The sequence below is a fragment of the Simochromis diagramma genome, unplaced genomic scaffold (genome assembly GCF_900408965.1).
Source record: "Simochromis diagramma unplaced genomic scaffold, fSimDia1.1 OVJJ01000381.1, whole genome shotgun sequence".
NCBI lineage: Eukaryota > Metazoa > Chordata > Actinopteri > Cichliformes > Cichlidae > Simochromis > Simochromis diagramma.
In genome coordinates, this window is record NW_024386737.1 from 303,184 (window position 1) to 328,367 (window position 25,184).

A 25,184-nucleotide genomic window follows, 5' to 3' on the forward strand; every position below is an offset into this window, starting at 1 on the left:
GCGGCAGCACCTGGTACAAAGTCCTTTTTTAGCACCTATTAAGCCAGGGTTCCAAGCGATCCAAGGCAATCCAAAAATGTGGCGTCGTCAGACTGCGTGTCACTCAGTGAGCGATGAGAGCGTGGGATAACAAAAGAGTTTGAGATTACAGAGGAGCTGGCATCAATGCACTCAGTGAAATGGATGACAGTAAGTGATTTATTCACTTTTGTTACTGTCAGAGGACACCAGTATCACTGATGGACTTTTAATCTTTTCTGAAAACTTAAGAGATGCTGAGAAGATGTTCCTTGGAGCTACCTTCATGTGTGCATTTCTGTTACTGTTACAAGGGGAAAAAACTGCAGATGAAGTAATTCAACTACAAGAAAAACAGCAGCTGCACTTTGTATAAAGTTAACCTTTTTTTTTGCAAAAATATGTACTTTTTTCTCTGGGAATGTTGATTAAATAGTGATAACATTTTAACATGCCTATTTTACCTTTCCATTGCCTAACTGTAACATCTGCTCTTACCAACAGCCATTTATGAAAAAATAAAATTAATATTAAGCAGAACTGAGTTCAGTTTATTGGTGCGGAATTTGGGAAAATCAGTTTCTCACTCATGACATTTTGAATGAGGCCACTGACATGCACACACAGAAAGGCAAACATCCCATAATTATTGAAATTACTTGAATAATTTCTTTAATGCGTGCAGGCTGGATATGTTTTCTTAAATGAAATTACATTTTTATGGCCTTTAAGATAAATCTACATTTAGGGCTATTTATTTATCCCTACTGGTAACATAACTTTCATAAAGTTAAGACTACATTAATTTTCCATTTTATTTAGAACATCACAGGATAGCACGATGACTATTTTACCCTTTTTTGCTTTGTATCAACAGTATGAACTGATGGGACACACTGAACACATCTGCTAAGATCTTCCAGCCTTTGTAATAGTCACTCTTCATTTACACAGAAAGCAAAAGCATCAGCGACGCTTCAGCGAGTTTCTCAGTTGTGATTGCAACTGCAACAGCGACACCATGAGACTGAAGCGTGTTACTACAAAAGCAATCCAGAGAACAAAAACGCTGCTGCTGCTGGGAGCTTTAAACTAAACTGTGCTGAACCTGTGCCAGCACATAAAACTGAGGCACCTTAAGTTAAAACCTTTTATTGAAAGTGCTTTGGAATGTACACTTTTAGAAAAGAAAAGAAAGAAAATAAGTTTGCATCCCATGTTTCTAACTTAACTTTTTTTTCCTTCTTCAATAAGCAGAATCTGATTATTTTTTAAAGAAAACTCAAAGAAACAGAGCAAACTCATCAGAAACAAACCTCTGTGTTTATATTACAACCTGCCAGTCATATTTACAAATCATTCAAAAAAACAACAGTAAAAGCTGCGTCTCATCCCCACCCCCCATCGTTTCTGTCACCAGTCTGAACACATCACCGTTTACGGACTTTGTAGCCGCAGCTCAACATCACAGCCAAACAGAAAATCAAGAGAGAGCTGAGCAGTGTCACCCGGCTCGGCATCAATCAACCAGTTTACCAAGAGTCCACCAGAGGTCCCTCTCAGCAAAATCCTGTCTGACAGCAGCTGGACGTGGAGTCATTGTCACGTAGAGATGAGCTGAAAACAGATTTTGCGTCAGCCTGGAGCCAGCTAGTGTCCAATCTCAGAGGCAAGCCGTTCCTGCATGACTCTGTACTTGTAAAAAGAGCAGAGACCCCGAGTGAAGTTCCAGCCCAGAGATATGGAGAGGATGTAGAGAAGGCCGAGCAAAGCAAAGGGGTAGAGCAGCACCACGGTGTTCTTCAGGAAGGGTAGAGCTGTGAGGATTGAAAGAGAAGACTCTTTACATGAACCACTGACAGTAAGAACTACATTTTTCTCAAGGTATACGTGCTCCATGGTGGTCATGCTGCCTTATAGCCACAAAGAAAATGAATCTCTAATAAGTTAAACCCTTCTCACTTTACTTTAGCGAAAACACCTGTAGATGTGTGTAAATTCAAAGTTTAGTCTGCTGCACTTGTGTCAATGTCACCAAATGGCCACTAGATGGTAGCAAAATCAAGATCACAGTTTAGTGCTGTATTACATTTTGTTATTGCACATCTAAGCCCATAAAATACTAATAATGTTGAAAATTAGGGCTGATTGGACTTTGTAAATTATAGCAAAATTATAGTTGTTAAGTTACAAAAATTTATGAAACATTTTCATGCGCAGTAGAAAATGTTATGCTACTTTTCTGATCACCTTTTGGCGTTAATCACCAATTTACAGCAGCTTTTTAGTGATAACAAGGTGACACATTGTTGGAGAAATCAACAGTCAGTATTTTCACAGATTAAGACTAAGAAAATCAACAAATGATGAACCTGAAAATTCATAAATTAAAAAAAATAAGATTTTTTTTTCATTTCTAATGTAACTAAGATATAATGAAATTGAATTTTCAGCAATAAATCAAAAACAGATTAAGAAAATGCATGCAGCATTATGATGCGCAGGGTACTTACCGTTGTACCCTAAGAAGGTTATGTAGAGATAATAACCAATAGCAATCAACCATAGAGTGTTTCCGACAAAATATCCCAAGAACCAATCTGAACTTATCATCACAAGATCTAAAAAACACACAAAACAACACACAAGAAGAGTCATCAGTGCTGTAATGCATCTATGGAGAAATTATCAAGCCTAAATATTAGCAACCGCCATGGTACAAAATTAAAGAAATAAGAAATGAAAAAGAGAAATGTAGTGAAGCAAGAGCATCATAAACATTTCTTTAGCCCTTTAAATTTTATTTTAACTGTACTGACAAACATTTGTTGGTTTGAATCAGATGATTTAATTTCACACATGCTGATTAAACTCATACAGATCTACAGGCTACTCACGGTTGATGAAGAAAAGTTGCAGGAAGTGCAGGATGACTAAAAGCGGGTAGAAAGCATTGAGGTGAACGTCAAATGCGTAGCCCCACTCCACGTCAAAGTTTCTGCTGGGTTGTTTCAGCAGGTACCTGTTGGTGACCACCCTGGAGAAGAACACATAAGATTTGGCATGCAGTAAAGAACAAACAATACGCCTTAATTAGAGTAAATAAGAGGACATCTCATTAATTTATTCAATGCTACTGCTCACCACATTATAGTTGATATGAGCAGACCCACTCCTATACAGTCAACAAAGACGACCCAGAGCAGCAGCTTCAGTGTCTCCACGACTCCCATTTCCAACACAAGACCAAAGCCTATTGTTGACACTGCACAACAACACAGGGAGTGTTTAGGTATCATAGCAGAGAGCCAACATCAGGGTTTCACTGGCAGGACAAGTGATTGTTTAAATGTAGTCAAACAGATTAGGTTAGAGGTAAAATTCACAAATATCCTCATCAAACCTTGACCACAGTGCTCTTTAATTATTTAGGGAATGAGTATTGACTTACCACATAGCCAGATACTGAGCAGGACCAGGAAAGCAGGATCATCTCTGGCCCACTGATCTTTAGTCTGTTTCCTGTACTGGAAGTTGCGATACACCCTCTGAGGAGAGGTAAACAGGTAAAGCATCTGCCACAGGGCGAACTCAAAGTCCATTTGTCTGAAATGAAGCAGCCGCCGCAGATACTTGTAGCGCTTCGCACCTGCTGTGTGGCGTGCAGCGTCCCTGGAAGCCAGGGCACCGTTGCTGTTTGTGGTTGGCAACATGGTGCTGAAAATCAGATGAGAAGAGTGAAAAGTGAAAAGGACTCTAACCTGAGACAAAATTAGGATGCATTTATAACTATACTGTATTATGCCATTTTATGCCTACTCTCAAAGCTTCCAGAGCAATGATGGATGATTTACGTGCATTTCCACTCATTTTTATTACACCTGACATGCTCTGTGTGATACGTTTGCCATATAAATGTGCTTAAATGCTTAGTATGAAGGATTTGGTGCGTGATTGTAAAATTGATAAGGAACCCACAATAAAGCCATTTTGGAAAATCATGGACAGCCATAGAGAAGTTCATCAAGCTTAACTCCTAGACACGATGCCCTACAGCCTAGTGTTATATATAAGCTGTACCTTAGCTGTAGATTCAGGTTTCAAATTTGGCACATAGTCCTGCAAAGCAAACTTGTACACTATATCTTCTTAACATGTAATATTATATATGTCCTACAGCAAGTTGTGATTGATAAGCATTCTTGGCTTTCTTCAATAAAAAAACAACAACAAAAGAACAGCACAGTAGCAGCTATCTGGTGCATTTTCACTAAGTTGGATTAAACATCTACACATTATGTAAAGTCATCTCATACGTATCAATTAAATAGGACACACACTAAATAATAATAGTGACTTCCTGCATAAACACTGATATGTTTTAATCTCCTTGTCGCTTTGTTTGCTAGCAGACACAGTTAGCACGTTGCTAGCTACTTTAATAAGATGAGACGGCCCGTTAAGTCTCACCAGCAATAACCATAACGCAAATTGCTCAGTAGCTATTTAGTTTTTTGGTAAACGACTGAAATTCCTCACTTAACGACAAAATTACCTGTTTCTCTTGCAGTCCTTCACATGAGAAAGCCCAAACTACTGCTCGTTTTCTGTAGCTGTTTGCATATGATGCTTCCTGAACTGTCGCGAAAATGCACACGTAGATAGTTCCGGTAACGTTCCCTTCCTCATGGGAAATGTAGTCAAAGGTGAAGTTTGAACTTTCATACGGTGAGAAAGTCTCCAGTGTAGCAATTTAAAACGCCGTGTAGTTATCAGTGGGTTTTTTGGTTGTTTGTTTGTTTGTTTTATTTTGTTTTTCCCAAAACACAGACCAACATATCATTGCTTTGTTCCATATTATTAATACATTTTATGTCCACAAGATAAAATTTACAAACCGAGTTCAGTTTCTTTTTTTTTTCAAACACCGTCATTTTTTAAATAATTGAGATTTCAAATTTTATTTTAGAGTTTTAATTTACTTTACTTTAATTTTTTTAATTTTTTAAGTCGGGGACATTTTGTTGCTACATTGAAGCTACAGACTGTAAATAAAAACTGCAATTTATGCTGAATATTAGTGTTTGAGTGTTTTATTATGAAAGTGTGACCTCGTATTCAAGCGGAAACACGACATCCTGCTATTTCCGCTAACGCCATAGCCGTTTCAATTGGTGGTATAACTAAGATCACCGCTGTTCTGGTCAAGAAGGCCAAATAGCGAAAGGTAAGAACCAAACAAATGTGATGCATACATGAACGCATCGACATATATGTGTAATTAAATGGAAGGAAACGAAAAAGGAAATATTTGAGCTTATAACTTCAGTTACCCTCTACGAACATGCAGCGTCTCTGTGTCCTTGAGTAATACTGTTAGCTGTCACTGTTAGCCCGCAGCTCATTAGCACATCCACATAAGCAGAGTATTATTTAAAGCCGTTGTGCTGTGCTATTTGATGTTTTGTTGTCTCGATATTATTTGTAAATTCTTCATTTCTCTGCATTATTTTGTTAAAATGCTGAACACTGATATCGCGGCCATAACACTTGTTATTGTTGACAGCTGCAAAGCCCAGACGCACTGGGTACCGTGGCTCAGGAGTAGGAGTTTGTCACCTAAACTAGACTTACTAAATCAAACATAACAACCATGTAATAAAGTATTTTCAGAATATAGATGGGGACAAAAGTGGCAACAGCAGAGGCCTTTAGTGCACTGTCGTTTTTCTGCACTGTAGTGATTGTGTTATAAAGTAACGATCTGGCATTTATGCTTGCTTTCTCCTTTGCAAACACTTGTGTACACTTTAAGTAATTATAATGACTTCAGCATTAGCACATTGAGTATGTGCTAATGCTGAGTACGCTCATATGTTTTCTCTCACAGAGTCATGTTGCGACTGCCGACCGTTGGCCGGGCTCTAGCTGGAGCTGCCAAGGGCAGCCTGGCTTCTTCCAACCCAGGTATGGTCTGTGAGTTAAAGTAGAGATTACATAGCAGTTAATGCAAGTTTCTAAATATAGCACCTACTGTATGCATGTAACAGGCATAAAAATGTGCCTGTTGATTGAGTAGGATCTTTTCTTTCTATGTGCATGCACTTCAAGTGCGTACCCCAGTGCGTGCAGCCAGCAACATGGTGGAGGTATTTGTGGATGGGAAACCAGTGGAGGTGGAGCCTGGAACTACTGTGCTGCAGGTACGAAAGCTTCAGTACACAATTTTACTGCAAGCTGTTGTAGATGTCACCTAGTGTTGCCAGCTCACGCTGTGTAGTACTTTGTGGTATCTGTGTTTTCATGACAGTAATTTCGTGCATCAATGTGAATCAAAGTGAATCTGAGCTTCATATTCAAAAATGGGCTCAAATACACTAATTCTGTATCTAACAGGTAGCCAGTGTAGAGTAGCGAGGATAGGGGTGATGAACAAATGGGTCAGTTTTAGGTAGCTAGCTAATCTCTGGATTAAGTTTTGGCCTAGTTTTCAAACACTGTGAAATAACACCACGCAGTCTGGATTTATGATTCCTTCAAGCACCAGTCAACTGGGCAGTAACCACTAAGGACAGATCAGCTGACATTTAGTCACTTTCCTGTTTTATAAAGGAATATTAGTGCAATAGGAATGTGCATATTTTAGCAAAGCTTTGACTCATCTGTTAGTCATTTTCACATTTTAATTCTAAAGAAGGCAGACCACAAAATTAGCAAGAAAACGTAAAATACCTGGCAATCTATTCGCTAAAGCCTGGATTGTAATTTCATATCACGTATATTAACCAAATTGCCTTGTTTCTTTTCCTGGCTAGGCCTGTGAGAAGGTCGGGGTTCAAATCCCCAGGTTCTGTTACCACGAGCGCCTCTCTGTGGCAGGAAACTGCCGCATGTGTCTGGTGGAGATTGAGAAAGCACCAAAGGTAACGTCAGGCTACTGTTTATACTTGATGAAAAGGATTTTAGCTGAGCCTGAGTTTAAGATGCTTTGGGACCAATCTCAGCGTAAATGATTAATTTATTAATGATTGATGATCAATTTATTTGTAATGTATGTAGCCAGTAGCAGCCTGCGCCATGCCCGTCATGAAAGGCTGGAACATCCTCACCAACTCAGAGAAAACACGAAAAGCCAGGTAAAAACTGTAGCGGTCTCTGGTTCTAGCTTAATGTTATTCAAACTTTGGGCACACTTTGAAAACAACAAGTCAAACTAAGGAAAACTAAAGGCGTGTATTCATGTGTTTGTGTCTCATCAGAGAGGGAGTAATGGAGTTCCTGTTGGCCAACCACCCACTGGACTGCCCTATTTGTGATCAGGGAGGAGAGTGTGACCTGCAGGTAACCTTGCAGAAGTGTAATTTAAGTTATTCTCATGAGTGCATTTAGATCAAAGGATCAGCTTTTTTCCCGTCTTTTTCTCCTCTTTTCTCAGGATCAGTCCATGCAGTTCGGTTCGGACCGCAGCCGCTTCTCAGAAGGAAAGAGAGCAGTGGAGGACAAAAACATCGGGCCTCTCATTAAAACCATCATGACCCGCTGCATCCAGTGCACGCGCTGCGTCCGGTGAGTGTCATGTACACGTCAGTCACAAATAATGTAATAATGTGGCATTAACAGCGATGTAATGTGGCAAAAGACACGTTACATTCATGGAAGGTCCACAATTCCTTTATAATTGTGTTTTAAACTACCTAGAAACCGAACATGAGGACATAATAAAGGCCGATAACACACTTATTCATCTAACACGCACACATACATGCACAGTGCTAGACATCAATGTGTGCTTCAAGAGGGAAAGGTCACAGTAATTAAAGAAAATATTGCACTTGTGTAATAAAGGGTGAATAAATAACTAAAAGCAGTGTTGAAAGATTTGATGTACAGTGATTAAAACCAGTTCATGCTTTGATGGAGCTGTAACATTTGCATGGAGGTGGATATTCAAACAGCTTGCCCTGCCTGCGTGTGTTTGTAGTTTTGCAAGCGAGATTGCCGGCGTTGAAGACCTGGGAACGACAGGAAGAGGAAACGACTTGCAGATCGGGACGTACGTGGAGAAGATGTTCATGTCGGAGCTGTCGGGCAACGTTATCGATATCTGTCCTGTGGGGGCGCTCACCTCCAAGCCCTACGCCTTCACTGCAAGACCGTGGGAGACTAGGTAGGAAAGGGTCTGATGCTCGATTGTATTTAACACGAGTTCTCTTGAACTTCCTGGAGCAGTTTTACGTCATGTTGTTCCGCCGTCTTTGCAGGAAAACCGAGTCAATCGATGTGTTGGACGCTGTCGGTAGCAATATTGTTGTGAGCACACGTGGAGGTGAGGTGATGAGGATACTGCCCAGGCTCCACGATGACATCAATGAGGAATGGATTTCTGATAAGACCAGGTAATACAGAACTGGAAATAAAGTCTCACACTTTATAATCATCTTTAAAACAGTTGGGTGTGTTTTTTTAAAAAAAAAAAAAAAAAAAAAAATATATATATATATATATATATATATATATATATATATATATATATGTGTATGTATTCCACTGTATCTGAACTAAACTGTATCTGCAGGTTTGCATATGATGGGTTGAAGAGGCAGAGGCTGACCCAACCAATGGTGAAGGATGAATCAGGTCAGCTGACCCCGACCACCTGGGAGGATGCTCTCACTCGTGTTGCTGGAGCAGTAAGTGCTTTTGCTTCTTTATTGGCTCTTGCTTGGTAATTAAATTAATCATAAATAAATTCTGGGAAACTTTAAGGTTTGTTGTTGTTTGTAGTCAGGAAGTTTGGGGCTGTCGTCATGCATAGATGTTTGTGTTTGTGCAGCTGCAGAGCGTGCACGGAAGTGAGGTGGCAGCCATAGTGGGCGGGATGGCGGACGCTGAAGCTCTGGTCGCCCTCAAAGATCTCCTCAACAGACTCAACTCAGAAAACCTGTGCACTGAGGAGCTGTTCCCCATGGCAGGTGCAGGGTAAGGAAGAGCCTCCCATCATCCCTTAGGTGCTAAAATACATGGCTTTATTAGCTGACAGTGTTATTTTTTACATCTTTTTTTGCTTTCTGCAGAACTGACCTGCGTTCCAACTACCTGCTAAACTCTCGCATTGCTGGCATTGAGGACTGTGACCTGCTGCTGCTCGTGGGAACGAACCCTCGCTATGAAGCCCCACTGTTCAATGCCAGAATCCGCAAGAGGTAAACACATATCACAGTTAACGGTTTGTTATTTAAGTCTAAGTTTTAAGTTGTTTGTTTTTTTTAAAAAGTTTTGTAATTGTTATCGTCTCACTCCGTCAGCTGGCTCCATAATGAGCTGCAGATTGCCACGGTGGGCCACAAGGTTGACCTGAGTTACACGTACGATCACCTAGGAGAAGACACTTCAGTCCTGAAGCAGCTGGCCAATGGCACACATGCTTTCTGCAAGGTAATGGACACGCACGTCGTCCAGTGAGATTCAAAATGGTAAATGGCCTTAAACGCTTGAATATATAGAGAATGAACTCCAACAATCAGATTGCCCGCTATGAGTGAGCGCTTGAAGACAGTGGGAAGGAAAAACTCCCTTTTAACAGGAAGAAACCTCCAGCAGAACCAGGCTCAGGCAGGGGCAGTCATTTCCAGACTGAATATCTTTTTTTCCGTTCTCTCCTGGCAGGTCCTTTCAGCTGCCAAGCGTCCAGTTGTGGTTGTGGGCAGCGGCGCTCTGCAAAGAGAAGATGGAGTTGCAATTTTGAGCGCCGTCTCCACCATTGCTCAGAACGCTCGAGCCAGCAGCGGAGTGGAGGACAGCTGGAAAGTCCTTAACGTCCTGCACAGGTACAGCTAAGCAGCTGATTTCAAGTAACCCTAATGCAATGAGATACAGTAGATGCTCATACTGTGTGTGTGTGTGTGTGTGTGTGTCTGTGTGTGTGTGAGAGCAGGGTGGCGAGTCAAGTGGCTGCCCTCGATCTAGGCTACAAGGCCGGAGTGGACGCCATCAGGAAGAATCCACCTAAAGTGCTTTTCCTGCTGGGAGCTGATGCGGGCTGCATCAGCAGAGCTGACCTGCCCAAAGACAGCCTCATCATCTACCAGGGTATGCACGCACACACACACACACACACACACACACACACACACACACACACACACACACACACACACACACACACACACACACACACACACACACACACACACACACAGATTTGACAAACCAAATGCTGCTAATCTGGGGACATGAATGAACATCAATTTGCAACCCCTTCAGGTCATCACGGTGACGTAGGAGCACCGATGGCAGACATCATCCTACCCAGTGCTGCATACACGGAGAAAAACGGCACTTATGTCAACACTGAAGGCAGGAGCCAGCACACCAAGATAGCCGTCACTGCTCCTGGAGTCGCCAGAGAGGACTGGAAGATCATCAGAGCTTTGTCTGAAGTAAGCAGGAAGTGTTTTGAGTATTCCGTACTGATGTTCACTATTAACACGAAACCAGTCATCTTAACGTCTCTGTGCGTTTTCAGCTGACGGGTGTAACGCTGCCCTACGACTCCTTAGATGAGATCCGATCCAGGCTAGCCGAAGTCTCTCCTAACCTGGTCCGTTACGACGATGTAGAGGAGGCGAACTACTTTAAACAAGCCAATGAGCTCGCTATGGTACAGAAACACTCACAGTTAGTTGGTCTGCCTCTGATTTACCTGACAACTTGATTCAGCTGTTTATCTCCTCACTCTGTTCCTCTCAGACTGTGAACCAGGAGCTCTTAGCAGCTCCTCTGGTGCCGCCTCAGCTTACAGTAAAGGACTTCTACATGACAGGTACGTTTGTTTACTTATTTTTTTATATATATAATAGCTATTTCTTTTCTCTCAAAATAATGTACAAGCAAATATGTATCATAATCTGTGCTGCTTCGTTCTGTCTTCAGACTCCATCAGCAGGGCTTCCCAAACAATGGCGAAGTGCGTCAAAGCCGTCACAGAAGGAGCCGCCGCCGTCGACGAGCCATCTGTTTGCTGAACACTTGATATGACGACAGCTCTGCCTTTTTCCTCTGAAGCAACACACATCTCTGAACTTTGTGTCTTGAAGTCGCCCTCAATGCTTGTGTATACTGTTGAATCGTTTTCGCCGCTGAGAACCAGCTTTGTGGAATAAATCTGAGAAACATACAAAATATAAATAAAATCCTAAAAATGTCTTTACTCCGGTTTTAAGGTGGTTTTTTTTTCTCCATTGCATCATTTTAATAACATTCAAATTATATCACTTATGATGCCTTCCAAATGCTTTAAAATCAAACGAGTCCTCATATTCTTCACTTTATTTTCACAATTTATGTTTTTTAAAATATGTATTATATTACTAGACTCTAGAAATTAAGTAATAAGTCAGAATTTGGACTCCTGTAGGAGCTCTGCATGTTCTGAGTTTAAAATAATCCTTATTTACACTCACTTCATCCACTGTTCGAAACAAGTTTTAGCTCCTCTCCCTTCCTTTCTTCTGACTGGCTGCCCCTCACAAACAAAAGACTGCAGGTGCTGTGACTGAGATGACCTTATAAGGACATCCTATCTCTATGGCATGTAGACCCAAGTGCACAAAACAATATGTGAAGCCTGAGCTTTTGACTCACAGAGTGACTTTGTGTTTTATATGAGCATCCAGCATTGAAGCAGTATATCTGCATGGCAGAAGGTAACGAAAAGCACGATGGGTTTCACACCTTCCTTCTGAAATGTAGCTGTTTAAAAGTTTTTTAATATTCATTCTATAACAGACACCCTGTCAGTGCGCCCCAGGGTGGCTGTGGCTACAATGTAGCTTGTCATCACCAGTGTGTGAATGTGTGTGTGAATGAGTGGATGACTGGATATGTAAAGCGCTTTGGGGTCCTTAGGGACAAGTAAAGCGCTATATAAATACAGGCCATTTTTACCATAAACTCTAAGAAACACTTGAGCTCCAAAATATGCTCTTGGCCCAGTTGACATTCTGAAATTGAAGTATGTGCACTCAGAGCCACTCACCTGAGTCTCAAAGTTATTATAGTGAGGCTTGAGATCATTCTGGACTCTGGGTCGATATCTGTTGTCAAAGAACTTCTGTAGATAGAGGCGAGCTTTTGATGTGATTAAGTAGTTAAAGGAGTGCCTGTGTGTTTGTTCTCAATGGATCCAAAATAGGATGTGCGCTCGGAGTTGGACGCCATTCCCACAGACAAATGGCTCCTGTCATATGCAGTTACCTAAGAGAGAGAGAGAGGGGGGGGACACAGGAGAGAAGAGGAGACAGTCTCATCTCTCCACTCTCTGTCTGCTCAGTGTCTAAGACCAAGCAGCGAGTTCATTTATTGTTTTTTACTACTCCCCATATCTGGAGTTTATTTTCACTTTATGGTCAGTACTATGGCAGTAGTAAGTCTTCTATTCAGTTTCTAGCTTCATTGTTCGTGCTCTTTCTCAGTTCTTTGAGACTGTGTGCAGTTTTTATTATTTTTACATTTACTTTTGTTTTGTCTCCCAAAGCTGGCTCAGCATCCTCTGCTCTTCCCTGCAGGGCATCAATCGGGGACAAACAGCAGGGCACACGCTGGACTAATTTTGGCTACAACAGGAAAATGGTTCCAGTTAAACTTCTCATTCTGGGAGCTCAGAACACTGGGAAAACAGGTAAGCTGGAGACAAAGCAGCTGAAAACCACAGGCACGCAGAGAGGGGGACGTGCTTTTTAAGTTCTGAATCAGATAGCATCTCAGCAGTGCATGAAAGAGGTTAAGTTTAGGGTTAACTGCGAGCCACGGTTTAAAGGTTTTTGCTAAAAATGGAAAACCTAGAGTGTTTATCTTTCATAGCACTGACATGTACCTCCATTACCTCCACTGCTATGTTTTGAACGTCATATAGGTCTGCTACTTTTGTCCAGCTCTAAAAATAGCTCGTCTTCAGTTGAGTGTAATAGACAAACTTGTTGCTTTTCATCTCAAATGTTTGTGCGCTCGACTATGAGCTCAGCTGCTTTCATGCACTGAGAAGACAGATTCATGGCACAGTTATAGAGACATTACAACACACCCATAACATTTTAATATTACACATATTCCTACGAAAATAACTGAGGAAACATAAGACGTGTGATGAGTAAAAGTTATCATACATTCTTACAGTATAATGACTAATGCGAATAGCAAACTACAAAAATAGCAATGCCAGATTTAACTGTCGGCACTTTGTCAATGGTTTAAAGGCTCACACATCAAATTCCATTAATTTCCTTCATATTAGAAGGACCAGAGTAAATTTCAGGGAACAAAACATCTATGCACAATGTCAACAAAGTCTGCATGCTGGGATTTGATTGTGACAGTGGTGGGCAGCATGCCTGAAAATAAACTCAGTGTTTTTCCAGGTGTAAAGGCTCAAGTGATGATTTAAACAAGCGTGTTTAACCTTTATCCTGATAAAATACAGCAAGGCCTTAAATAGCAGACATGAAAGTCAAACAGACACGAGCCTTTGGGCTCTTTCCACCCAAACACAAAGGAAGCACTTGTGCATTTATTTAAATAAAGTCACTAAGAGGGTCGTTCTGAAGGCAACACTCACATAAGGAGGCATGACGTGAGCACGGGATGCTTTAGATCAGATTCAAATGACTAAAAGGAACTTTGTGTGTGTGCGACTGTGCAGAATGTGTTAGAAATATGCTTCTTGCCTTCAGCCACTGCGTCTGTTTTGTGTCTCCAGCGCTGTGTGTTCGTTTCATAACCAAGCGATTTATTGGTGAATACGACCATAAAAAGGGTAAGACCTGGGTAAATATTTTTGCATTGCTGACAGTAAACATTACATAACTTACCTGAGTTCTTCACTGGCAGGATTTTTGAAAGTGACACAGTTCTCTGTGTGTGTCTGTGTGTGTGTGTTCTTCAGAGGTGACCTACAAATGCAGCCGGGTGGTGGATCAGGAAGCTGTCGATCTGGAGATTCTGGACTTAACTTGGAAGGTAAATATTGGCTTTTATTTGTAGTTTTTTTAAAAGGCTAGACTTTTGCTGTGTCCAAATTATTTGTTATGTTTTTCAAATCAAAGCATTTATTTTGCAAAATTTCCAAATGTTTTTTTGTTCTGCCACGTAAAAGCAAACTTTAGAGGGGGGTTTGTTGGTGCTGTTTTTAAATAATTTGCAAACAAGTTTTTGTATGGAGGGTCACAAGTGCCAAAATAGATTAACTAATTGCATCACTAAATAATTAATTGACTATGTCAGTAATTAAAATTGAAATTATTTTATAAATATGTAATTAATTAATTAAATAGCAATTCATTTATTTTAAAACTTCAGAAAAATGTTTTATTTATTTCCTTTTTTAATTAATTTACTCAATGTTAAATTAATTATTTAATGTTGTGTTTAGTTCATTCATTTTGTCACTCATGGTCCTCAAGTAATGCCATTTGTTTCAGTTGTTACACCCATTACACTTCTTGCTTGTTTCCTAATTCTACCAGTAGGTAGTTCAGTTTCCAGCTCCTGCATCTGTATGTTGTGCTTGGGAAAGATACTGAAGATCCTCTTTGTGGGTGTGCATGAGTGATAAAATAAAAATACCTGTGGATGCAGCTTGGAGTGTAAAAGTGCTTTGAGTACTAGCTGAAAGTTAAAAAGACATCATATAAGTTAAATTCCATCAACCATGGACTAAGTGTTGGTAGGACACAGAATACTAATTAACTTTCCAAAGATCAAAGGAGTAGAGCTCGATAAGTGTTCAACTTCTACCGCTTCCTATTCTGATATAGTATGTATAATATGTTCATAGTATATAAATGTATGTTTATTTCATATTGTTGTATATGAAGTCTAAGAATCTTCAGGGATTGTACTTATACCTTTTGTTGTTCTCATTGAACTTGGATTGTGTTTTCTTGTTATTAATACTATACACAGAATCTTTAAAAATAAAGAAATATTAGCAAGGGAGTCCAGTATTGTATTGGCCACCCCATAGCAAGACGTTTCTAGGTTCTTTTTCTAACTTCGTTTCACTATGGGAATCGCCTTAGCGTAGTGAAACACCTCACTCTGTTATCAAAGAACCAGGGATTACGTTAAGTAACACAATGTTTTATCCTGTCCAAAGACAAGCTTGTCATGTGAGATGGTGATGTTGAAGTAGATGTTAGTGTGACAGTGTTAGCCTGTTAACACATATCCAGCTATGTCTATTGTTTATGAATAAATCTGAAAACTTTTTGATGATATATTCTCCTCTAGGAGAGCTCTGTAGCTTCTCTGGAGTCTTCCATTCGCTGGGCTGATGGTTTCCTGCTGCTGTACTCCATCACACAGCGCTTCAGCTTCCTGGAGGTCCCACAACTCAAGACGCTCATTGACCAAACCAAGCAGAATCTGGGTGGGAAGATATTTTGATCTGTATGAGAAAACGGCTGCTGAAAACTGAACTAACAGTCTGTTCTTCACACAAACATCAGGCCTCTGTTCTGTCTCTGTTTGATATGTGTCTATTTTCAATTTTACATACACACATAAACACACCCACATATTCACAGATTGAGTGGACGTAGATTCCATGTTTGGTTGTGCCACCCTGTCTTCTGTTAGTAGTGTGCTGACAGAATGACTCCAAACTGCGTGCCATAGGGTCATCGTGATGGTTTATTGTCACTTCACTTTGTGTGTCTGTGTGTCAGTGGTTCCCGCGGTGCTGGTCGCCAATAAGGCAGATTTGGAAATCGGCAGGCAGGTGACAACAGACGAAGGACAGAGACTAGCCAAGGATTTAAGGTTTGAGTGCTCATGTTTTCATATGTGCATGGTAATACTGTACAATGCTTTTCTTGTCTTTGTTATACTTGATAATAAAATAACTTTGTCATTGATTAAGAATAATGTCAGTCCAGTCAAGCTGGGCTGTAACCGTAAGCTGATACTCTTGTACACAACCAGCTGGCAAATCCCAGCTGAAGCTGTTTTAGCCTGCCCATCTTTGCTGTCCATCTGCAAACCACTTTGCAACCCCAGTGCCCCCTTTTATGCTGTTTCTGACTTAATCCATGCCAAATTTGCTGTCACTGATTCATGCTGTGCTCTGAGCTGGAGCTTCTGCTGTTACTCCCTCTTACTTCATGTATAATGTACGCATGGAGGGATGGTGAGGCACACAGCATGTAGTCTACTATAAATTATATGGAAACAAGCTTTTTTTTTGACTAAATGGTCAATATTTTATTAATGAATTTCACATTTTTGTTACAGAATTAAATATTTATGTATAGTAGTGTATGTATTGGATATCAATTCTGCTCAGCCTGAATTCCACTATATGGTGCCTACAAAGTCTGAGTGCTAAATAAAGTAAGTAAAAACTATTTCCTTGCATGCTAACTAAATGAGCCATTGATTTCGTTCTGTGTGTTTAGGTGTGGTTTCAGAGAGTTGTCTGTGGCTGAAGCAGTCCTAGCAGTGGAAGCAGCAGTGCTTCAGCTCATCAGGTTTGTTTCTTCTGTGTTTTGTCAGACATGTGATATCCATGCTAGTCAGGTTTTAAGCGTGTTTTTTTAGTGTTTCTACTATGAATGCAACATTTTTATTAATTAAATATACTCAAAACAACAGTCAGTACTGCTCCTGATGGACTGCGCCCTGTCATACTGCAATAAACAAAGGTAGTACAAAAGATTTTCTTATACAGTGGGGCAAAAAAGTATTTAGTCAGCCACCGATTGTGCAAGTTCCCCCACTTAAAATGATGACAGAGGTCAGTAATTTGCACCAGAGGTACACTTCAACTGTGAGAGACAGAATGTGAAAAAAAAATCCATGAATCCACATGGTAGGATTTGTAAAGAATTTATTCGTAAATCAGGGTGGAAAATAAGTATTTGGTCACCTCAAACAAGGAAAATCTCTGGCTCTCACAGACCTGTAACGTCTTCTGTAAGAAGCTTTTCTGTCCCCACTTGTTACCTGTATGAATGGCACCTGTTTGAACTCATCATCTGTATAAAAGACACCTGTCCACAGCCTCAAACAGTCAGACTCCAAACTCCGCCATGGCCAAGACCAAAGAGCTTTCGAAGGACACCAGGAAAAGTATTGTAGACCTGCACCAGACTGGGAAGAGTGAATCTACAATAGGCAAGCAGCTTGGTGTGAAAAAATCAACTGTGGGAGCAATCATCAGGAAATGGAAGACATACAAGACCACTGATAATCTCCCTCGATCTGGGGCTCCACGCAAGATCTCATCCCGTGGGGTCAAAATGATCATGAGAACGGTGAGCAAAGATCGCAGAACCACACGGGGGGACCTGGTGAATGACCTGCAGAGAGCTGGGACCAAAGTAACAAAGGTCACCATCAGTAACACACTACAACGGCAGGGAATCAAATCCCGCAGTGCCAGACGTGTTCCGCTGCTGAAGCCAGTGCATGTCCAGGCCCGTCTGAAGTTTACCAGAGAGCACATGGATGATACAGCAGAGGATTGGGAGAATGTCATGTGGTCAGATGAAACCAAAGTAGAACTTTTTGGTATAAACTCAACTCGTCGTGTTTGGAGGAAGAAGAATACTGAGTTGCATCCCAAGAACACCATACCTACTGTGAAGCATGGGGTGGAAACATCATGCTATGGGGCTGTTTTTCTGCCAAGGGGACAGGACGACTGATCCGTGTTAAGGACAGAATGAATGGGGCCATGTATCGTGAGATTTTGAGCCAAAACCTCCTTCCATCAGTGAGAACTTTGAAGATGAAACGAGGCTGGGTCTTCCAACATGACAATGATCCAAAACACACCGCCCGGGCAACAAAGGAGTGGCTCCGTAAGAAGCATTTGAAAGTCCTGGAGTGGCCTAGCCAGTCTCCAGACCTCAACCCCATAGAAAATCTGTGGCGGGAGTTGAAAGTCCGTGTTGCTCGGCGACAGCCCCAAAACATCACTGCTCTCGAGAAGATCTGCATGGAGGAATGGGCCAAAATACCAGCTACTGTGTGTGCAAACCTGGTAAAGACCTATAGTAAACGTTTGACCTCTGTTATTGCCAACAAAGGTTATGTTACAAAGTATTGAGTTGTATTTTTGTTATTGACCAAATACTTATTTTCCATCCTGATTTACGAATAAATTCTTTACAAATCCTACCATGTGGATTCATGGATTTTTTTTTCACATTCTGTCTCTCACAGTTGAAGTGTACCTCTGGTGCAAATTACTGACCTCTGTCATCATTTTAGGTGGGGGAACTTGCACAATCGGTGGCTGACTAAATACTTTTTTGCCCCACTGTAGATGGTGATAGGAAAGTTCCTGAACGATACTGGAAAGCAAAAACAATAATTAGACATCTCTCTAGGGTGTACTGTTAGAGCCCAGAGGATTTTATGATTCTTTTTCATGTGCTGTTTGATTGTGTGTGTATGTGTGTGTGTGTGTGCCACAGGTTGGTGTTGGATCAGCAGCGCCCTCTGCCTGAACGTCGCTCCTACATGTTGACTGTTCGTCATGCTCTGACCAGGAAACTGACCAGATCTAAGACCATGCAGTGGTGACAACAGCAAACAAACCCCCATGGAAAAAATGTAGTGTATAATGGGTTGTTTTTTTGTTTTTTACTTTAGTTGTTTTAGTGTTAGATATCTCCCGTATCTCACATCCAGACTGAGAGTTATCATGCAACGTCTGGGTTTCTGGATTTATGGGTGATGAGACCAGGATTTAAAAAATATAAACTCACCAGACACTTTTTATTAGTTATCCCTTGATACTACTGGGTTGGAGTCTTTTTTTTGTCTTCAAAAATGTCTTAATTCTTCATAGCATACATTCAAAAAGCTACTGGAAGCATTCTTCACTGACTCTTTTGATCCATTAACATGACAGCATCACAGTTGCAGCAAATTTGTCAACTCTGTGAATCTGTTGCTACACCACATCACAAATGTGTTCTGTTGGATTGAGATCTGATGACTGTGGAGGCCATTTGAGTACAGTAAACTCAATGCCATGTTAAGGAAACCAGTTTGAGATGATCTGAGCTCTGTCACACATCATGTGTTATGCTGCTATCAGAAAATGAGTTCAGTGTGGTCATAAAGGCACGGAAATGGTTAGCAGCAACAGCAAGGTCTGGGGTGGCATTTAAATAATACATAACAGAAATATCGTTCACCCCATTAAACTACCACTGAATTATCAGTACAAGGCAGGATGTACATGTACCTTTCCAACATACTTTCATGTTAATTGGGCCAAATCAGTATTCATCAGACCAGGTAACATTTGTCCAGTTTTTGTTTGTTTTTTTGTTTTTTTGAGCCTGTGCAAATTGTAGCCTCAGTTTTGCTGCTGTAGCCCATCTGCTTTGTAAATTCAGAGTTGTAAAAAACGGTTATTCAGTTGACTTCCTGTAAACTCAAATCAGTAAAATCACATTTCTTTCCCATTTTGATCATGAGATCAAAATGCCCATGTCTAGGCATGTACACAATCAGCTAATCACATGAGTTGCTGCAATACACTTGAGTGGTGTCTGAACTGACTGCTAGAAAGCCTACGACTCAGTGCCCCACATATGGATACTTGTAAAGGCTAATAGTACACTAATAACATTTATTCAGAACTTAATGGGACTGTGGAAGACAACACTGGAGACCAGCTCCAATGCACCTACTGCTGTTCTGCATAGGCCTCAACCACATAAGCCAGCTCATCACTGAGAGTGGATCCAGTTATAGATTCAGGAGTGGAGTGACCGTGAGCTACCACCTGCAAATGGATGACATTACGTTGCATCCCAGGAGTGACTGAAACATTAACTCACTGATCTATCTAACGAGGATCTACAACGAGAACATCAGGATTTGATTTGGACTGGATAAATGTGGTCGAAGGGTTGTAAAGAAAGGAGAGGTGATCCAGACTGAATGGGTGGAGCTACCAGAAGGGAGGATAGCAGATATACAGGACATTTACAAGTAAATGGGTATCCCAGAGGCCAATGGAAGCAATGATAAAGATGCACAAAGGTTAGCCACAGCCAAATACCTTGAAAAGGTAAGACAGGCCGTGAGAAACCAGCAGAATCCACGCCATCATTCATCAGATACTCATTTGCAATCTGGCCACCAGAGGAGATGGATGCCACTTATGTGAAGACACAAAAGCATTTCACAACACAGAGAGGTCTCCTTCTAAAGTCCAGCCTGAGGCAATAAAGAAAGAGGGAAAGAGATGATTAGAAAGTGTCAGCATCCATAAATACATCTGAAACATCCACCTGAGATGAGCTACTCCAAGAAAGCCTGAGGCAGCTGAAGACAGATGGTGATGAAGTAAAGGAGGAGGAATTGTCATAGATGACCAAGCCCTGCATGTGATGTGCCATTGGGAGATTAAGGAAGTAGGTACCAGTGGCTTAAAGTACAGCAGAGAGGCTCTGATCATGGCAGCACAAGAACAGGCCTCAGAAGAAAGATCCATTGAGTCAAAAATCTACCAGATCTGGCCGGACCCAAGCTGCAGACTGTGCAAAGGTGCCCTGAAGACTATCCTGCATAAAGTAGCAGAATGTAAGAACCATGAACACTGACACACCAAGTGGCTGGGATAGTGTACAGGAACATGTCTGCCCCATATGGACCAGAAGTCCCCAAATCCTGATGGGAGACACCCCCAAAGGTAGTTGAGAACAACAGGGCTAAAGTCCTGTGGGACTTCCAGTTAAAAAAAGAGAAACGGCTACCGGTCAACCATCCTGACACAGTGATGGTTGTCAAGGAGCAGAAGACCACAACTGTGATAGATGTGGCAATCTATCAGCAACATCGGGAAGAAGGAGCATGAGATAATAGAGAAGTACCAACTGGAGCAGATGTGGAAGGTAAAATCCAAAGTGGTCCCAGTGGTTATAGGCATTAGGAGTGGCTCTAGAGATAATCAGATTGAACTTTAGATACCCTGGAATGATGTAGGATGACTGAAAACACAAATACAATATGTTAATGTTATTAGTCTGGTATGTATGTTTACTAGGTGCAAACGCAAGCGTTTGCATTTATTTTCTATTCACAAAAAACATGTTGTTGTTTTTTAAATATGTTCCACCCACCAGCAGGGGGCGGTACAATCATTTGGTTTGGTGCAGACATCATGCACAAACAATACATATTTAACCACCCACTTTGGTGTGGAAGGAGTTGAGTGACCCCCACAAAGACCTGACCTCAATCCCTTTACAGGGTTTTTTGTCAGTAAATTGTAAAATCTTGTGGAAAAAACTTCCCTGAAGAGAGAAAGACTAGTATAGCAGAAGATAATGCCAATATCTTTGCCATGGAAGACTGAAAATCACATATTTATTTTTACAAGGTCATTTTTGTGCTTTAATGTTTTCATTTATAATTTATTCATCAACACTGGAATCCTTCTAGTCAGCAGAGTTCATCAGTGTGTGAGAAACACTTTGACTTGGCTTTGTTGTTGGAGTGTGTGGATGATGTAACAGTGTGTGAAGAATGAGGCTGGCTTTCATTACAGTCTTGGCATTACTCGACCATGTCTCTGCTTTTTCCTATGCATCTCCCCTTTTGTCTGAACTTCTGAACTTTATGATCAGCGAGAGACATCTAAAAAAGGCAGACGGTGCAAAGCAAGACTGTGAGAGACAGAAAATAAGTCAGACTCCAACAGGGAGGAAAAATACTGGGCTTCTTACAGACTTCACTGCTCATACTCACCAATCTATCTCCGGCTATTCGTACAGACATAATGGAAAATTGGATATGTGCTTGCTCTCCATCACTCCGCTCTGTCCACTCCGTGACCATCAACTGCTCCACCCAGTTGCCACCAACAAGCAGCCACAGAACCCCATACGCTTTATATATAAACACAGAGATCAACATCTTCAGAGAATTACAGATCTTAGCTTTAAAGTTATAATTAGATTTTCTTCTCATAAACCCTCAGTGTTATGCTGTTTACAGTGAAAAGATATTCAGTTAATGATCATTCTGTGATTACCTGTTTATATTTCTGTCATTGTTACTGATCAAGATGACAGAAGGATTGTTGGGACAAACTGATTTTTCTTGTAAACTAAGGAGGAGCGCATTTTTTAATTTTTAAGTGTTGTGAGTCCAAACGACTGATATGCTCAACTCTCATCTCTCAATACATTACTTGTGGCACTAGTTGGGCATAGATTGTGACATATTGGTCAGTGGTTACGGAGCACAGAAAGTGCCAAAATTAGAAATAATAATCATCTCAACAGATAAATTATCAGGCCATTATGTGCACTAAAATAATTTTGTAGGCATTAACTCCAATCATTCATTTTCTTCTGCTTATCCAATTCTGGGGCGCTGGAGCAGATTCCAGCTGCCATAGGGCAACAGGCTGGGCACACCCCGGATGTGTCACTGATCTGTCGCATTAACACATGTGGCCCACTTATAATCACAAATCAAAACAACCCCACAGTCCAACCCCACAGTGCAAACCCCACACAGAGAAAATGGTCAGATGGTGGATTTGAACCCAGGAATTTCTGGCAGTGAGGCAAAACTATGAACCACTCCACCACTGCATTTCTTGTTGAGGTTGCCTTTGTGTTAACATACATTTGTTATGATTTATTTTCCCTGTTTGTACCTGTTGTTTCCATTTTTTCCTGTATTATTTTCCTCCATCCATATTCTTAACTGCTTATGCAGTTTATCGTGATGGGGGAATGGAACCTATCCCTCCTGGCAAAGGGCAAAAGTTCAGGTGCACAATTTATTTAATTTGTTTGTTTATGTACCAAATATATTTTCCCTCATTGCTTTCAGTATTTTCACTACCAGCTCTGACACTGTAGTTTAACATCAACAGACTTGGATAAGAAAGTCAGTGATAAAAAAGTATGACTGGATATTAATGAAGATCAGCAGTGGACAGCCTCTCGTGTCTACTGGCCATGAATGAATGCGCTCAGGCCTGTTATCAGGGTCAGCAGAGGCAGGGTTAATAGTAATTGCCTGGTAGTGACTGTGTGGTGGAGAGTGGGCACATCATTTACTCACGCAGAGATAAACTGAATGTCCTCTGCCTTTGAGCTTTTATGTCACTGCTCTCCTCGCCTGTGATGCCAACCGACCTGTGTGGATTAGTGACAGAGACAGAGGGAGCCAGAAGAGGATGATGACAGCAAGGAGGTGTGGTGACATCATAACGGTCACCAAGGAGATGAAAGGTCAGGACCCCTCTTCAACTCTGACTCAGAATAGAACATGAGTCATACCTGCATCGTTATAGAAACAGCCAATCACAAGCTGCCTGTCACATACGTTAGCAGATAGACAGCCAATAGGGAAGCATGTGCATTTAAGCAGGCTTTGAGTTTCTTTTAAGTTTGTACTGAGATGTGTTGCTGTTAGACCAACTTAAACTTTAATCACATGTAAATGTGTACCTTCAAAGTAAGATTATTCACCTACTTTGAATATATTAATGTTAAATTAAATGTTAAACTTTATTTGTCTCTCACTCTGCTGTTTCCAGGTGAAGTGAACACGTTGTATCCACAAAAGATGTCTCAAATCTGCTGATCAAAGCGAGTTTTTCAGACTTTGCTAATATAATGATTGTTTACATCCATAAGCTGCAGTTTAGAAATATTTAAGTCACTGCTAAGAGATTAGCAGTGATTTGAGATAACAGTGATTTAGATTTGTAATTGATTATCAGAGGTAATCTTCTTTTTTCTTATTATCTGTCATAATTATACTGTGGTTGCTACAGTGGTTGCTAATATTAAATATGGCCAAAGTTTAAGTAAATAATGATGTCAATGTATATACAAGGAATCCTTGTGAGGCAAAACCACGGGCTTCAGGCTGCTCTAAAGGTTCAGTGTCAGCCTTTTTTTTTTCTACTCTTAGGTCACTAGGACACCAGTGAGAGGAGATATCCCCAATATGGTCATCTCATACCAGGTCATCTCAGACACAGAGCTCTGGTTGTGAACACAAAACCTCCACCCATCTGCTGTTGTTTTTTCTTTTCTTTTCTTTGTCTTTTTCATTGCCAGAGTCAATCAGGAGATTGACTCTCTCATTCCCTGCAGGTTATCTTGTTTTCAGCTTGTTTTAGACAGAGGAAATAAGGATTTTTAAAAAAGCACAAAGTCACATAATGGGTCAAGCTGTTTGCTTCTCTTTCACAGGAGCCAAAAACAGTCCTGCAATGGATAGTTCAACAGGCAAACATCCTCTCTTCTTGCTCATCTCTGGTGGAAATGTACTTTAGGAATTGAGACATCCTTCAAAGATGAGCACTGAAATCGATTTCAGAATCAAAGGCTGGTGGACAGAGGGCAGACGAGACATGTCGGCACAAAATAGAAAAATTAGAGCCCAATGCTTTGGTTTAAGCACTTTCATCAGGCAGACGGCTGTATTTTACTGAAAAGGTCTGAAAAACACACAATATACATTCATGGTAGGCAAAGTCGTCTGGTAAAAACAAGATCATTTAACAGGTAAAGAGACAGATTATTCTATCAAGAGGGCCAAAGCAGGGCAACTGTTTACTGTTTCTGCTTTCAATAGGAATTTTTTTTATAATTTTTTTAAGTGGTTTGAGCAATCGTTCTATCTGAAGGTCTTTCAAAGTTTTGTTATCTAACTCAAGTGTTGAGTTATCTAACTCAAGGGAAGAACCATTGTTGTGCCTAAAATATCAGACAACTTAGCAAAGAACCATTTTAAATTATATCTTTAGGCACTTTGTTACTACCAGCCCGTTACAAACGTGTATCGTTTCTTCACATTTCTTTAATTAAATCTTTATGACATACAATATGACACACATAAAACGGTATTTTTGTACCAAAGCTGACTCAGAGAGTTCAGGCTTTGCTGAAGAATAAAGGTGGTCATACGTTCAAATTTGCTAGAATTATACAAAATGTTGTTGTTTTTTCTTTTCTTTTCTTTTCTTTTCTTTTTCTTTTTCATTGCCAGAGTCAATCAGGAGATTATATCAAAATGGGACATGCCCTCCAGCATGGTCCAAGAATGACCGAGCCAAGATCCTGTGGGACTTCCAGATACATACAGACAAACTAGTGATGGCCAACCAACCG

The 25,184-nt window shown here is 40.7% G+C and overlaps 3 protein-coding genes across 3 annotated transcripts; 2 read left to right on the forward strand and 1 right to left on the reverse strand.

Moving 5' to 3' along the window:
* Window positions 1-1,154: 1,154 nt before the first annotated feature.
* Window positions 1,155-4,707, reverse strand: unc50 (unc-50 homolog (C. elegans)). Its single transcript, XM_040008243.1, has 6 exons — window positions 4,574-4,707; window positions 3,470-3,735; window positions 3,163-3,283; window positions 2,916-3,055; window positions 2,532-2,639; window positions 1,155-1,835 (listed from the first exon to the last, which is right to left on the reverse strand). Exons 2-6 carry the CDS (start codon window positions 3,729-3,731, stop codon window positions 1,669-1,671), a joined length of 798 nt encoding a protein of 265 aa, XP_039864177.1. The 5' UTR covers window positions 3,732-3,735; window positions 4,574-4,707; the 3' UTR covers window positions 1,155-1,668.
* A 409-nt stretch (window positions 4,708-5,116) lies between these two features.
* Window positions 5,117-11,227, forward strand: LOC120717400 (NADH-ubiquinone oxidoreductase 75 kDa subunit, mitochondrial-like). Its single transcript, XM_040005398.1, has 19 exons — window positions 5,117-5,245; window positions 5,909-5,985; window positions 6,130-6,221; window positions 6,834-6,941; window positions 7,078-7,154; window positions 7,278-7,359; window positions 7,454-7,584; window positions 8,000-8,185; window positions 8,280-8,414; window positions 8,594-8,708; window positions 8,852-8,997; window positions 9,093-9,221; window positions 9,324-9,453; window positions 9,685-9,845; window positions 9,953-10,107; window positions 10,282-10,457; window positions 10,544-10,678; window positions 10,768-10,840; window positions 10,951-11,227. The coding sequence occupies exons 2-19, from the start codon at window positions 5,913-5,915 to the stop codon at window positions 11,040-11,042; spliced, it is 2,196 nt and encodes a 731-aa protein (XP_039861332.1). The 5' UTR covers window positions 5,117-5,245; window positions 5,909-5,912; the 3' UTR covers window positions 11,043-11,227.
* A 657-nt stretch (window positions 11,228-11,884) lies between these two features.
* zgc:110699 (uncharacterized protein LOC325371 homolog) lies at window positions 11,885-21,709 on the forward strand. The gene is made up of 7 exons (XM_040007984.1): window positions 11,885-12,697; window positions 13,772-13,828; window positions 13,958-14,031; window positions 15,304-15,442; window positions 15,741-15,834; window positions 16,470-16,541; window positions 18,495-21,709. Exons 1-7 carry the CDS (start codon window positions 12,250-12,252, stop codon window positions 18,601-18,603), a joined length of 993 nt encoding a protein of 330 aa, XP_039863918.1. The 5' UTR covers window positions 11,885-12,249; the 3' UTR covers window positions 18,604-21,709.
* The last annotated feature ends 3,475 nt before the right edge of the window (window positions 21,710-25,184 follow it).

Excerpts from the sequence above, each read along its gene's own strand:
- zgc:110699 (XM_040007984.1), top strand. The coding sequence starts at position 12,250 with ATGGCTCCTGTCATATGCAGTTACCTAAGAGAGAGAGAGAGGGGGGGG. Across the intron at positions 15,835-16,469 it reads AGACTAGCCAAGGATTTAAG|GTGTGGTTTCAGAGAGTTGT; the intron begins GTTTGAGTGCTC and ends CTGTGTGTTTAG. Across the intron at positions 16,542-18,494 it reads GCAGTGCTTCAGCTCATCAG|GTTGGTGTTGGATCAGCAGC; the intron begins GTTTGTTTCTTC and ends TGTGTGCCACAG.
- LOC120717400 (XM_040005398.1), top strand. The coding sequence starts at position 5,913 with ATGTTGCGACTGCCGACCGTTGGCCGGGCTCTAGCTGGAGCTGCCAAG. Across the intron at positions 8,186-8,279 it reads GCAAGACCGTGGGAGACTAG|GAAAACCGAGTCAATCGATG; the intron begins GTAGGAAAGGGT and ends CCGTCTTTGCAG. Across the intron at positions 9,222-9,323 it reads AATGCCAGAATCCGCAAGAG|CTGGCTCCATAATGAGCTGC; the intron begins GTAAACACATAT and ends TCACTCCGTCAG.
- unc50 (XM_040008243.1), bottom strand. The coding sequence starts at position 3,731 with ATGTTGCCAACCACAAACAGCAACGGTGCCCTGGCTTCCAGGGACGCT. Across the intron at positions 3,284-3,469 it reads GCTCAGTATCTGGCTATGTG|TGTCAACAATAGGCTTTGGT; the intron begins GTAAGTCAATAC and ends GTTGTTGTGCAG. Across the intron at positions 1,836-2,531 it reads AACCTTCTTAGGGTACAACG|CTCTACCCTTCCTGAAGAAC; the intron begins GTAAGTACCCTG and ends CAATCCTCACAG.